The sequence below is a fragment of the Charadrius vociferus genome, unplaced genomic scaffold (genome assembly GCF_000708025.1).
Source record: "Charadrius vociferus isolate BGI_N301 unplaced genomic scaffold, ASM70802v2 scaffold161, whole genome shotgun sequence".
Taxonomy (NCBI): Eukaryota; Metazoa; Chordata; class Aves; order Charadriiformes; family Charadriidae; genus Charadrius; species Charadrius vociferus.
In genome coordinates, this window is record NW_009646928.1 from 4134879 (window position 1) to 4150984 (window position 16106).

The 16106-nt window shown below is 39.9% G+C and overlaps 1 protein-coding gene across 1 annotated transcript in view; it reads right to left on the reverse strand.

The window, feature by feature from the left end:
• Nucleotides 1–942: 942 nt before the first annotated feature.
• Nucleotides 943–16106, reverse strand: part of CERS6 (ceramide synthase 6) — a 159036-nt gene continuing 143872 nt past the window's right edge. The window contains exons 9-11 of the mRNA XM_009894647.1: nt 4169–4325; nt 3131–3154; nt 943–1104 (exon numbers count right to left, since the gene is read on the reverse strand). Of these exons, the coding sequence (XP_009892949.1) occupies nt 943–1104; nt 3131–3154; nt 4169–4325 (343 nt within the window). The remainder of the gene's footprint in view (nt 1105–3130; nt 3155–4168; nt 4326–16106) is intronic.

Sequence of the window (16106 nt, forward strand, 5' to 3'; positions counted from 1 at the left end):
TGAAAAGTTCATTGCTGTTTTTTTCCATTACACCCCTGCTCTCATCCATCTGAATGTGCAAGAACAGTTTCAGGAGTGAGGTCTGGATTCACAATGGTGCACTTGAACAAACACCTTTCCACATGGAATCTCTGCAAAAAGCTAGAATCTGTAGAGGTCAAAACTTGCAAGGCAAAAAAAAAAGTGAGAATGAGTTCATCCTAACTGTTGACATCAATGTTTTTGGGTATTTGCACAACTAAACAAGTCTACTTCTAATGCAATTAACCATCAAATTGAATTTTAAATTATGCTAAAATAATATCCCACAATTACCACATTTTTTCCCCCCGAATTGCTAATTGACCACATTACTTATTATTTAAAATATCAATCCAGTGTTTTAAAACTTTATGTTGGAGGAATGGCCACTGTGATTTCATAGGCAATTTCAAAACCAGCACTTTAAAACACAAAAATAGCAAAAATATCTGAAGCAGATCTAGAATCTACAAAGCTATGTTCTATCTTACTGTAAGTAACAAATCAAGCAACTATTACTTATAGCAGACTCAGCAAAAGCAACAGGGATGGACAGAAGAGATCTGAGGGTGATGCTCTCCACCACTGAGGATCCCAAGAGATAAAGTTTGAGAATGGATATTCCCTTTTGTCCAGAAGTTTCCAAAAGAATACAAAATAAATAATATTTCAAAGACAGTACAAGTGAAAATACTGCTCCCATTGTGTCAGTTACATACACATACAGCATGCCTACGTATACAGAATGGTGTGCTGTCTTCATTCACAAACAGGAAATATGGCAGTGCACTATCAGGATGCTTTGATACTCCTAATTTTTTCTGATGCTGAGATATATGAAGAAACCGCATTCACAACTTATAATTTACTTCCAGTAGCAAACAGTTCATTCTGTTCATGTTTCATGATTGAACCCATGATTTAATGCTCCTCTGAGCAAGTGCCACCAGTAAGATACCCGTTTGTCCCATTGGCACCACCGGTGCCATTAGTAGTGATAGTGCTGTGCGGGGTCTTTGAACGAGGTACTGTTTCTTCCTCATCTGAGCTTGACTCAATGTCACTTCGGTCATCCTTTGCTACCTGTAGAATTTGAAAAAGAAACAAGCAGTAGGAGATTGTGAGGAAACAAAGGAGCTTTTTGGTTCAAGCCAGAATCAGAGAATTCAAGCATTTTTCAATTTGAGCTTTGAAGGCTATCTCAGCTCTGGCACATGTCTCTGCCTTTGCCTGCCTGGACTCACTTCAAACACGGATGCCTGTACACACACATGCCATGTGCAAAGGCAGGGTGAGAACTTTGCACTGATCCACTGAAGGTCAGGTAAGGTCACGCAGACCTCTACCCACTCTCATCCTGAAAATCTGAAAAACTGGTAGGAGTGCATCAGATGAAGCAAAAAAAAGCATCAACAGAAAGAGGTCTGAAGTCTAGGCTGCATGCAGCTTTACAAATGCAGCTTTCCATGCCTGCTTCTACCCTCGTTTGTACAGCTGAGCTTCCTGATTTGTTCAGAATCTTATCTACGCTGTGCTGATTGCCACATTGATCAATTAAAATTGGCTTTACTATAGTGAATGGACATAAAGGGGGCAAAACACATGGCGAGTCTTCTTCACAAAGAAATCAAAACAATTAAAGAACAGGGCCACTACATGTAATTTTTTGCTTACAGTAATCCTCCTCTACTCCAGAAAGCCCTCATGATAATTCTGCTCTCCAGCTCTTGCCTCAGAAACAGCCATTTGACTTTGGGGTTCCCAATGTTGCTACCATCCTTGCAGTATCATAACACCTGAGTGACATTATTCTGCTTGGGAACAGAGAAGAAAGAAACACACTGTTCCCATATACCTCCCAATAAGTAAAATTTTTAATGTCAATGTCTAGTAAGCCTGCAATTCTGACAGCCATGAAACTGGACTTGAGCTAAGGTCAGAAATTTGATTCCATACTTACACAGCTTCAATTAACAGATGACTTCAGTCTCTTTTATATAAAGGACTATATTGAAGCTGTTGGATATACAGAAATACACTTAGAATTATACTTTTATCAGACAGAAGAGGATGAGCCAAGCACAGGGTACTGAGTACCTGTGATTGATGTGAGGGCAGACCAGACGATTGAAAAGTTTTGCATCATCTTAAATTCTCTTAACATATTAGATTCGCTGCCAGTTCTTCTGCTAGGGTCCTACCCCAAAGCCAAACAATCAAAATAAGATTCTATGCTGCAGTCACTTCTATTAAACATGTGATCTGCTCTCTCTATTTTTAAAATGCAGCAACATACCAGGGGTCTTTGCACTTAAAACCTGATATGAATGCAACACATCTTGCAGTACTTACTTCTCTTTGTTTTTCCCCAAAAGAACCCACTGGAGTAATTTCTACAGTAGTTGTCTAGAAAATATATACCTAGGTTTAAAAAACTCCTAAGCATAACAGCAAGTAAGAAATAAGATGATCAGGATTAGTTACAAATTTAATGATAACAAATTGCTTTATCAACTGAACTGTTCCAAAGGTGGATACAAGTAATACAAAAATAAAACAATAATTAAGGATGAAGATCTACTGTAAGATATCTGTAATGTGTTGTGAAAACACTGCTTATTTTACTACAGAAATGCAAAGCACAGGGTTGCAAATGAGGAAGTAAGTTAAGATCTGAAAGAAGAAGGATCCTCCATGTATATGCATCTTTAAGCTGGTCACTGTCTTACTGTGAGTGTCTAGCTCTGCTCTCATACAATCTAAATTTTCTCCCATGCAATTGTTTGAACTACAAGCCAGAGGACTTACACTCTCAAGTATGCTTCCGGAATGGTGACAGAGCAGCTGCTCATCCTGCTGATACATATGTGTAAAAAAGCTTGTAACATAATAGTACCCAGATACTACAAATAGAAGTGGGTTTGAATGTTATTAGGCAAAGCATAGGCAAGAAGTAAAAATGGCCTTTAAAGATAGTCTTCATTTAAATATATAAACACAAACAATGGATAACACTACTAAGCAGAAACTATAAATTAAAAAAAACCCAACACAAACACCAGTATAGGACAGAATAAATCTTTTGCATAGTAAATCTGAAGAAACTTACATGCAAGGGGTTCCACTTCCCAGCCTTCCAGCACAGCACAAGGGAAAGGACAAACAAGCAGAGTAAGAAAGAGTATGAAGCACTCTTTGAAGTCACTGGTGTAATTCAGACAGGGCAGCTGAGGCTAATAATTGCTAAAAGCAGAGGAGACCGAAGTGTGTCTTCCAGGCAAACACAGTTCATGAATGCACTGTCTTTCATACAGAGCAAATGGCAGATTCTGGGCTCCGGTCAGTACAATGCTCAGCTCTCCAGTACATTTATAGAAAGCAGTTTTCTGCAGAATAATCCCATTCACTTTGGGGGCAGGCACATTTCTCACACATCTACTCATGCACTCTTAAGGGCAAAATGCCCTGTACTTTACATGATCTGTAAGCGTTAGTTCTATCATTTAAATGCGAGTGCTGTATCTGCAAAACAAGTGTTATGGGGCTAGCATTTCTGTGAATTATATCTTCCTGTCAAATATAACAATGGCAGCAAGACACTAAATTTTATCCCAAATGGTCTTGCTGTGGGAATCCTTGAAAGAAAGTACATAGCTCTTTGCAGAACCTCTGTAGTACCAAAACCCAAAAGAGGCTGTGATTTGTAACTTTGTCACTAGCAAAGGCAGCAGAATTTAAATTTGTATTATTATTACTATCACTACCAGCTAGGAAATGAACACTTTGCTAACAACTACTACAAAGAAGGAAAACCGAACTGGCAGCCCGAAGAAAGCAGTTTGCTGTGTTGGTTTTTTTTTAATCCATTTTCCCTAATGTAATTTGTTCCAGTGTACCAGGTTATAAAAAAGAAGTGTGGAAACACATATACATACAATCACTATAGAGTATATTATCTTATCTGGCATTTGTTAGAAGGAGTGAAAAAAAGTTTCCATGAAAGAAAAGAAGAGTTTACATAAAACAACATGGGTCTTCAGTAATGTGTTACGGATTAGAAAGAAAAAGTAACTAAAAAGTCATTCACCCTGTATTGATATTGAAAAAGTTAAAATCTTAAACATTAAACAGAACCATGCTGTCTTACCTTGCCCTTTGAAATAGCTTTGTAGGCTGCCTTTATGATTAGGTAAGACCAAAAACAGTGCAGAATTTGAAGAATCACAAGCAGCACGTTGAAGACCCACAAGGCAGGAAAATTGCCCAGAGCTTCATACAGTTCAAACAATGTTGTGTTTAATATCCTAGAAGTGAAAAGAGACAGAAAAATAATAACACTTTCCTTAAGCCAACAATCTAAAAGAAGCCTTTTTAAAATCAAGATGACAAGCACTTGATTAGATGGGATCCACACAGATAGTTTGTTCTCAGAGTAATAGTGCCTTGGACTGAATCACACAGGTGTCTCCAGAGAGAAACAACATCAAAACGTTGCTTTCAATGTTTAACTTCATTTGCAAAGATCACATATAACAAATAAAGATCCTCAGTGTGCATTTCTTCTCTTTTATAAAGCTGGCAGGTGTTGGTTATCTCAAATAACTCCTTTCCTGATTAATAACAAAGATGACTACTTTATTCCATTTTTTAAAATAAAGCTTTTCCATCTCAACTGCCTCCAGCAGGGGTTTGGTGCCCCCATATTAGCACAGGGTAAGAGCACGCTGGAGGAATGTTATACTACAGTGCAACCCACATGCAGTGCAATGTTCTTCAAACCATGTTTCCAGGCTATGACAGTGAGCTGCAACGTCTCCCATGTTACACGAGACAAACCTGTACCAAGAGCTGGGCAATGCTCCCTAAGTACTCCTGTTTGAAGCCCCCGCTCCCAAACCCAATCTCAAAGCCGGCGGGTTTGTTTCAGTGTAGACAGCTATGGATGCCTTTGCCATGTTGGTATCAGAAATGCGAGTGACTGAAAACAGTCTGAGATCATTCAATTAAAGTGAGACTTCAGCAATATGTGAAACAATGGCAAACGCATGGCAGGATCCAGCCTCTTATGGGGTTTTCTCAGAATGAGGGTGGATTTGGCTGTGTGTCCCAACATAAACTCTTATTTAGTGGAAACCTCAGCACCAGCAGGTATCCGAAGTCAAACTAATTGACCAGTCAAGGGTCTTAACCCTGGGTCTTGAACATCCTGGGTGCCTGTGCTAACCACTAAGGTACTGGGTAGCTCTGGTGGCCACCTTTTGCACAAAATCCAATTTGCACACCATTTATGTACAAGCAAGAGTAAGGTTTAGCAGTTACATAAAGGACAGGTGGACAATAGGGATATTTGGAGGTGTCAAGGGTTGGAAGACCTTATGGTGGACTTTCAATACATAAAGGGGGCTTATAAGAAAGATGGGAACACACGTTTTTGCAGTGCCTGTTGCAACAGAACAAGCAGGAAAGAGGGTAGATTGGGGCTAGATATAAGGAAGGAATTTTTTATGATGACAGTGGTGAAACACTGGAACAGATTGCCCAGAGAGGTGGTAGATGCCCCATTCCTAGAGGTGTTCAAGGCCAGGCAGGTGCCCCATCCCTGGAAACATTCAAGGTCAGGCTGAATCTGAGCAACCTTATCTAGCTGAAGATGTCCCTGCTCATTGCAGAGGAGATTGGGCTAGATGACCTTTAAAGGTCCCTTCCAACCCAAACTGTTCTATGATTCTATGAAATTCGGGCAGTTCTAGGCATTTGAACCACGTTTTTGAGAATCAACATTTCAGATGCAGGCAGTAACAGTGATGTTACAATAAGACTTCTGAAGCTTTGTGAATACACCACTAATTATTCTGCCCAAATACTCTGCCATAGCAGATGATTTCAATCTGGACCTCAGCAAACAGCCCGAGAGCACAGAGTGGACAACAGACAGTAGAAACAATGGCATTTCTGGAAACAAATAATGATCTATGAATGCCTGTTAATGAGTGGGAGAAAAAGAAGGCAGTATAAGGATTTGTCAACCTCCATCCATTTTCCAGCTGGTGTAAAAATGCATTAAGAAGTCCATTGGCTTTACGTTCTTTTTCTTTTTTAAAATTAACTATCACCCGCTAGCCACTAGATGGCAGATTTAATCAAGCAAACGACTGCACAGCTCTTGGGCTGCATCAGCTTTGACTGAAGGCAGGAGATGTCTCTGAGGTCCTGTAAGGGTTTCAGAACAGCACAACTCTCATAAGCTACAGATACTGGGTTCAGCTTTTTAATAACCAATCTCATTTGCCACAATCCTTTCCAACAACATAAAAATCAGCTCAAGTAGTACTAATAAGAAGAATATACAGACAGCAAATCCAGAATACCACATTTAACATTAAAGATTTATGTGTATAAACAGCATCGGTCAAAAATCAACCAGTGATTTCTAATACACTGGCCTTAATACTATGGGAGATTTAATAATAAATTTTCTAGCTTTTTTTTTTTTTGCCTTTTTACACTAAACTGCACGTTTGCTTCATAATTTATTGAGAAGTGGATGTTTAATAACGTTAGTATACAGCTATGTTTTTACACTGTCTTCTGTTTATGGAGCAAACATCAGAAAAAGAAACTGTTTTCCAGTTTGCAAAAACCCTGTCATATTATTGCTCCTGTCAGCTAAAACTCTTCAGTCGCAGCTTTGTGTAATTTGTTCTGCCAATGGTAGCTCTACGTGGCACACCAATACCCCACTTTATAATTCAAGGAGATCCTTTCATGCATATCAAAACACAGCTGTAGTCAGCACTGTTTTACTTCACCAGTACTTATTTCAGTTCTAACCACTATATCAAATTCAAACTTGAAATCAATAACTCCTGTATGTAAAGCTACCATTGCCTTTTTTAATGTCTATAATTTTATATGCTCCAGATTTATAAATGCAATTTCTACAGGTTTCTGTTTTTATTTTCATTCACTGGACCAAATTCACCTCTGGGGACTTCCATAGGAGTCAAGTCAAGAAAGCAGCATTAGAGATGCAGATGGTCCTATTTCTTCCAAAATACCAGGAAGATGGCAAGGCCAAAAAGAGCGCTCTGGTTCCAAAAGCAGTTTCACCATGCAAATGACTCATCAACTGTGTATTAGACATGGGAAATAAGACTTTGTTGAAAAAGCAGACCTCTTTCTAACATGCTCGTGTCTGGCAAACTAAGGACAGGACTGGAACTCTCCATTAAAGCTGCACAAAGGATTTCCCTAATTGCACAGCAATGCTAAGAGGGGTCAGTGACTTGATGTGCAGGCTAGGTGTGCAGATGGAGCTAAGGCTGCATCTAAGCAGGCAGGGCTGTGCAGAAGCTAAATGAAAAATACAGAAAACTATAAAAAAAAAAAAAGGAGGAAAGCAAATAAACTTTCTCTCTCAGAATAAGTGAATTACTTCATGCCAAAAGTCTGAAATGGGGGGAAAAATCATAAGGTTAGTGGGCAGAATACAGAGAGAAATTCTACTTGCAGAGACTGAGGAAGGGAGGGAGGGGAGAAAGGTTTGACAACTTTCCACCAATTCTGCTGCTGAAAGGACTCAACGGAAGCATTTTAACCAGCTACACAAATAGCAGGGACTGGAAAAAGCAGCATGAGAATGGATTACATGAAGGAGAAAGCGCCTATGGGATGTATATGCAAATAAATCTTAGGTTCAAATACTCAGAAAGGCAGTCAGGCACTTAAATCTGCAAATGTGCTTGCTGGAATTTTTCAAAGCTCTCCAGTGGTTAAATCCTAGCTTTTCATAATGAATGGTGGAAAATTTGATCCTTGGCTATCTGACTTGAAACAGCTGGACTTGATCTCACAGGGAGAAATTACTTTAAGCTGCAAGTGCTCTACCCCTCTGAAAAATTTGGTCAGCATTTCTCAGGTCTCTGCAATTTGAAACACAATGTTAGCTTCTGCTTTTGAAAATAGGTTCTGAACTGTAGCAATTTTTCTGAGACCTGAAACATTTTTTAGCTGGACAAAACAACAGAATCTCATGGAAGGTATTTTTTTCTCTTCTCTCATTAAATACATCCCAGGTGGGGTTGTGCACCAGGCTGTGTGAAGCTCTCAGTTTTGCATTTTAAATTACGTAGTGTGGCTGATGAAGGCAAATGACAACAAATTCACCACTTAAAATCCAGTCTACTCTTATAGAAATCTATGGTAGAGTTTCAGTAAAGCTGCCACAGTATCTGAGCTACTGGGAGAAGTAACTCTGTATTTACTGTGCGACTGCTCTCATTGAACCCTCAGAATACAATTACTACATTTTCAACAACTACTAAACAGTCAGCTGCATCACATCAACAATAGCACAGCTTTCTTCTCTACCATCTAACTCTTTGTCTAGCCATCTAAGCAGTACTTGGGAGGCTACCAGCAACAGGCCCATACACCGGCTCAGAGAAGATTACACTTCCTCCCGTCAACTTAGCAGGCACAAGTCCAGGCTCTTGGATAGCCATTACTAATTCTTGGCAAGTTGATCACTTGTCTTGCACCAGGGATGGAATGAGAAAAGGGAGATGAAGGAAGAGAGATAAAGGAAGAGAGGGATGGGTGGAAGAGTAAAATACTTATTTACATTTGTCTGAGAATTGGCAAACCTGTGCTGTGTTTGTTTCTGAAAGGATCCTGAAAGGAATGAAAGGAGGTGAAAAAGAAGGGCACATGGAAAGAGTAGGCATTCTTCCAGACAGGCAGGAAATTCATGATAAACTCTGCAGAATGAAGCATAGCAGGGTGATGGGCACTGTTATCACATCTGACAGAAGCAGAAACTGTGCAGCTGAAATGAGCGCTACTGCATGTTGCCTTAATTTCTGCAGCACTGTCCTGTTCAGTGGCCAACATACTGTGCGTACAATATGCTGAATGAAAGGCATGTCGTTACCACAGCGCAATAGCCAGGAGTTTTAAAGTATAACCAAGGACAGCAAAACATTATACCAGCTTGTCCAAATAATTTAGAATAAATGTATTCATCTCCCTTACGGCGTATATTAGACAACAGACAATTCTGTACTGCACCGTAACCACCTGCACTAGGACATCCTTCAATACTGCATTCACTATAGAGCAAATAGACAATTGCATCTAGGTGGGCATTAATGAAATTCAGATCCTATTTAGTGCTAGAAATACAACAATACTTCAAAGTAGCCAGCCAGCAATGCTTCGAAGATTCTGCTTTTTTTTTTTTTTAATTTTACCTTTAAAAAAACCCCAATTGCACTTACTTCTGCTCCAAAACATAGTAGTTTATTCTCCATTATAAAAGGTAACAAGTGACCAACACCAGAGAACAAAGACTCAGGAGTCCTAAATTCTGGATTTAGCTGTTCTATTAACTTACTATGTGATAACTTACTATGTCTGATTTCTTTACATAGTTTACTTTTTGTTAAAGATGGGCACAAGGTATTGGTACATCTTGTCTGTCACACAAAGATGCTGGGAGAATTAATTCATTAGCTTGTTTATAAACCACTTTGGACTACTTGCTTAAAAGATCCCATAAAACTGACAGATAAAAAAAATTAACAGATAAATGAAGAGGCAGTGGAGTGTGAAAGCACACGTATGTGCACATGTTGATCAGCCATAGGATGATAAATCAGCTACATTACATCAGCAGTTAAGATTTATCTCTGGGATTTAGACCTTTATTGAAATCTAATAGGACTTCATATGCCAGGCTGTCCTAGTTGCTTATAATGACAATGCTAAGCTAACTTTACACAACAGGTGACGTGACACACAGATGTTTCTGCATGAGAGACTTCAGATGAGTTACCCAACTTTTTACCTGAGAAGAGTATGAAATGATATGCAAAATACTCATTAAATTCAAGAAACTGTAGTCTATAGCACTTGCAGGTCTTGGAGCCCTTAAGCTGCAGCACAGCTAAATATTTAATTATAGAAAATCCAGTACATAAGGGCTGTACTGCCAACTCCTTCCTCTCCTGAGTTTCAGCTTGGCCAGCTGCTGTTAGGACTGTGTCTATATCACTGTTCTGCTCTGAACAGATGCTTCTTGGTTCCTGATGAGTAGAAGAACAAGCTGGTTTCCCTTTTCAGATTCTGCCTTCTCTTAGGTTTTCAGTCCCCCAGAGTAGGATTTATGCTACTAATCAGTGCATGGCAAATATGAGGGGAGCAGCAGAGACCCACTGTGAACTGAGAAGAGTCAGATGAACCAGTCACCGGCACAGCATCAATGAAACAGTGAAGGAATGGTGGCAGGTAGACAGAAATGATCTTTCAACAGCATCTCTGACGGATTCCTCAGATTTTTTGGTTGGTGATGCTCATTACCCTCTTCTTTTAGACAGCAAGTTGGTAAAAGATTTCCGCAAAATGCAGTGACAGAAGGGATATAAGCTCTTGAGTCAGTACTCAGAGCAACACAAAATCCACACACTTCAATTTTATCAATGAGCTCAGCATCACGTGGAGTTCTGCTCACCCATGCCAGTCCTACATCAGAGGATTTCCTGACACGGTGCAAATACAAGCTCAGCTGCTTGTAGAGACGGGTGGCTCCTGTTCTAATACTAATTGGGAACAATACCTCTTTGCAGAAATCACAGCCCTGCCACTGAGACTGTGTTATTTTAAGCCCTAAGCAGATCAATAGGATTTCCAATTACTTAACTAAAATGATGGAACAGGCAGGAAATTATTCATGTTTGATGTACTGTAAAAGAGACCATGCTATCAAGCTGCCACTGCCCTGGGTTCAGCTGTGCTTTTCTCTTCACTCAATTCCTTCTCATGAACAGTTACTGCCCATTAACTGATTTTGCAGCCACTGGTATGAATAATAGTATTCCCACTCTTGTGGACAGAAAAAAACAAGAATACAAGGTCAGAGACACCTTCACAATCCAAGCTCATATCTCAGGAGAGTCTTTCAATAGACATTAGGATATGGAGAGAATTCAAATTTCCTAGCAGAATGTAATTATACTCAGAAAAATGTTGTATCAGTAATGTGTTCTGGCAAAATGCTTGTGTAAAGGCATGTGATCATAACACAGGCACAGAGAACTACGTTATGCTAAGAAAGACACTTCCAAAACTGAAAATCTCCAGGCACACATAAAACTTTTATATGAGCAACAGAGAATACATATCAAGATCCATTTGCCTAGAGTTTATGTTATTCTCCAAATAGGAAAGACATTTGTTGTAAACTATAGGAAGCCAGTTTCCAATCTTTGCAAAACAGGGTATCGGAGAACAAGAAAACCTTCCCCATGCCTCTTTCTGTTGACTAAAAATAAGTGCAGTACCTCTGCTCAAGGAATGTTTCTTCTTCTTGCTTTTGGAGCACACACTGACACACTGCCTTGTGTTTAGCTATGTGCCATGGCAGATGTTTTGGAAGAAAAAGATTACCCAAACTTTCTGTAAAAGAAGGAACTAAACAGAACTAGTGCAAAAGCCCATAAAACATCACTGAACAGCTGCAGCCAGTTCTCTGCCAGGTACCCAGTGTCTTTCAGGTGGCTTACATCAATGGCAGGAGTATGACACTTTGGATTTATTAGTCTAGTCCTGAGAACATGTCCCTACAGTAATGAAATAATTTTAAAATCCATAAAAATCATGCAGCTTAAGGAAGTGTGGTGGCACAGGGACTGCCAAGGACTCATCTTTCAAACAAATGGCTCAAGTATTATGGTCCATTTGCAGAAGAAATGCCAAAAGATGTGAACAGGAAGGGAAAAAACCCAACACCAAAAACCCAATCAACTGTACCTTTGCTCCCACAAGCATCATAAGAATTTCCTCCACACCAAAGTCTGGGAAATCGGCCTTAAACAGTTTTCAGTTTAATCCAATTTTCTAAATAATGATCATAGCTATTATGGGTCTAATTCTGCCATTGTGCAACACTGATGAAATCAACAGACTGTGCCCACTTACATGGTTTCTCCCAAAGTGTTTAGCCACAATGACCTCCTCCTAGCTGAGCACTAATGAGATCCCAGCTGCATCATGACTGTTGATCATGGTGTTCAAAAGCCGTTTACTGTTTCAAGCTGGTAAGTTAACTATCGTATTCCCATGCTTTTGTACAGCTATGACTTTTATGTCCCACATATATCAGCAGCTCACGGTGAACCAATAGCATTGTTCCGCTTTTATATTGACTCTGTAGTACTACAAAATGCGGTCCACTAATGGCAAACCCCAGTGCTACAGATACAACCTCTAAGAGAAAAGGGTGTGAGAAGAGGCAGAATGTTTGCACACGCTTGAACTGCCTACAGCCAGCTAGATCGTCAGCACTCGTATGGGCTGTCTGTGGTACTACTGTACCAGCACAGCTCCCTGCTCCACAGAACGGGCAATGCTTAAAGATGTATCTGGATGCAAAGTTTTCTCATAAACCTCTCTCTCAGAAAAAAAAAAAAACCAGTCAAACTTCACATGCTCACGGTCAGCCTCCTTTTTTCTGCCCTCCATCCTGCAAGTGGTGCAACTTCAGAAGAGACTTGGAGAAGTTCAGCTGATTATAAAGCAGCTTTTATGGGAGGGTGACTACCATAGCAGAAGCAACCCTCAGTTCAGCCTCCTCAGGTCATCCATACTCTCCAGTCACCATGTCTTGCTGAGCTGATTTAAAAGTGGCTAACGTCTCTGGCCACAAGAAAAACATCAATGCTGTTTCCCTTTCCCTGAGACATTTACACTCATTGGAATAATTCTGAGCAAAAGAAGTGCCACAGAAATGGTTTCTGTCCTGTTTTCAATCAGAGCACAGGTTTTAAAAAGGACATATTTCATAATAGAAGGAGGAAAGTGAGACCACTGACTGAACAGCCTATCCTTGACAACAGAAAGCATTATTACAGCCACAGGGTAGAGTTGGTAGAAACTAAAAATGAGCATAAGAATCAGCTTTGGAAGTCTGATGGAATCTTTTCTCATATAATTTTTTCCTGTTGTGATCACAGGAAAATATTAAAAATGGAAACGCTGAGCAAATGCCACTTTTTGTTATTTACACTGCAAACCCACAATAGTGAATGACACCTGTAACCTTTCCATTTCTTATAGCTTCCCAGTAAATAGCTGGATCGGCATTAACCCGCCACTCCAAATACTTCAGCTTTGCTTCACATAGCACTCAGAGGCCTGGGTTCACAAGTGATGTAAACAATTTTAGGAAATAAAATAACCAGGCACCAGGAAGGACAACATCAGATAATGTTTTGTCAAAAGCAGATGGGATGACAACGTCATATATGGTCTCCTAAAGAGTCTAGAAAACAGCTGTGAATAAATTTATGGAGACTTAGTTAATTAAACCTTCCTTTTAACCATAAATTGAAGTCTATGAGTTCTTCAAATATACTGTACTTAACTTGCCAAAAACTTTATTAAATGCTCTTGATAAAATGATGGTTACAAGTTGCCTGCTGAAACTACAGCCAGACTGAAATATAAGCATATTTGATAATTTTTGTTAGTTCTCCAGCATCCACTCACTGACAGCATGAATAACATCAGGAATCAAGTATCTTGGATCAAAATCATAATTTATTCCTTCAGTATCTGCTACCCACAAACAACTTAGATTGTGCTCTGGTTTAGACAATATTCTGAGTAAAATGAGCCTGAAATAGCGTCAGAAGAGATTTATTTTCTTAATAAAAAAGTTATTTTACTGTAGAACAGAGATGTTTGTCCAGCTCTATATATAATACTAGCCAGGCTAGAAAGGTTTTCACTGACTTCAGGATCCAGCACGAGTAACTAAAACCATCACAAAACACTGTGTTCATTCAGTGTCCATTCAGGGTCTGGGCAGCTGGGATTTATCTGGCTATCTAAATTTTCACCGTGCCAAGTAACTGACCAGGTTTCTTGCTTTAACTAGTGACTATGTATTGCTTTGACATAGTAGGATGCTTTTTAAGGGTAGGTTTGAGCTTTCTGTTTTACCAGAATGTTCAGAGGAACAAAGCAGGATGACTCTGCCAGGGTCCACATGCTGCCTTCCCACAATACACATGCTCCAAGGGCCAAACAGGAGAAAATGTGCCAGGAAAGAAAACCAGTATGAAAGACTCATCTTCCCTGCATGTTAAGAGCAGCACAAAACCAGTCAATATTAGCAAGAAAATGAACAAAGTGAAGGAAAAAGAGAGGTTCAGCAAAACTTTGCAGCAGCTGCTACTCATGGGGGGTCTGCGCTACGCCTGCAGAGAGAAGCTGATCCCAGGATAAAGAAAAGGAGAGAGAACAGTGCAGACTGGCAATACTGGATGACTATTTGGAGGCCCAGTGTGTGCATTAACAGCATGGCTATATCCCAGGCTATTGTTCAACCAGTGATGAAACTGAGGAAGAGCTAATCAGCCAGTCATGCAAAGATGAGAGAAAGACTGGTAATAAGTAACGAGGGTTCATTACAGCACACCATGGTGAACATAAGTTAATTTTAACAAAGTAAGGATCATGCCATGCTTGTCTGGTTCATGGAGATGTTCATTGCCATGAAAAGGCAATTAGAAATCAGCCATGAGCCAGACGGTGTGTACTCTCATGAGCTTCAAAAATGAAAGTTTAACAAGGAACAAAGTTGTTCTTCTGAGGACTGGCAGACCATGCTTATATAGGGTTTGTTAGCATAAAAATCCCATTAGCAACTGTACATTGCAGCTGATGAGGCGACACGCACCTGAAACAGCTTTGAGTTCTAACAGTGACTATTATTTTTGCCGTATTTTTTTCTGACAGAACCTTTCCAAACAGACTCACAAATGGAAGATCCAGTTAAGACATACTTACTGACACTAAACAAGACTATACCAACTAACCAAAGTGGTTGGCTGTCTGTCCTCACAGTTTTTAACATGGTACAGTAGTGCAGGCACTAACAGTGTCTGAAGAGACCAAGGATAGAAAGGCATAGAGACTACCTGGATTATACCAAATTTGCCTAGATGAGAATTTGGGGGACAGCACATGCAGAACATGACCTGCGTTCTCTATAATCAGCTTAAATCAGGCCTTCATTTACATTTGTGCAGTTAAGCCACTGTTTCACATTTGTCAGTGCATCTATGTAATATGCGCATGCTGAGACCTCCCAGGTCATATGAATGCCAGTGCCGTTCCCTGCTTCCTTGCCTTTTGACAGCAGTACTAGTCAGGAACACTTCCCTGACACCCTTTGTGTTCTACCTCTTATACAACAAAACTGATTACAAAAATAATCAAAAGTAGTGAAAAACAACGGCGTACTAGTCAGAGGAACTTGAAAGAACCTGAATTTACCCAGCTTGGTGCCTTCACCTGGTAAACATCAGCCTAGCTCTCCTGGGAGCCTTTGCCGCCTTCTTTCAAACCCCAAAGTTACAGCTTACTTGCAGTTACCTTAAGCTATCTTTTAAAATGATGAACAGGTTTAGTAACCTTGTATCTCCCTGAACACCAACTACCTTTCCTCCACTGAAGCTTTTAGAAATACCCTGGTTCAGGGTCACTCGCTGAAACCAGTTTCAGATACCGAACTCTTCAGAGCGTTAGGAGATTTATTCAAACTGCCCTGTAAAAAACCCCATGTATTGCAGAAGAATAAGCAAAGTAACTGAGTAGGTTTGGGTCTCCTGTACAGCCCAGACTTGAGGAGTTTCACAGTTCTCACAACAGGAGGTCTGCAACTAGCAATGAGCACAGAAAGACTGGAAAATGTAATGCATCACCTTCTTCACTCATGTCTCCTGGAACAGAAAGATACCTGTTTGTCATCTGCACACTTCAAAAAACGATTAATAAATATTATGACCCCATGGAGTTTCCCTTCCTGAATATTGAAAGAAAAACAAAACAACAGCCAAAAGTAAACCATTCCTTTATCATCAGAGAGAAGCCTATGTCCATGTAAGTACAGTAAAAACAAGCATTTGAGGCCTGGGGAAGAAGAATCGCAAGGCTTATTGCCTTGGCAAGGTGACTGCTTTGACCAGGCTGATTAGACTAGCCAAGAGCTCACATCATTTGTATCAATTCTTTGGTTTGAG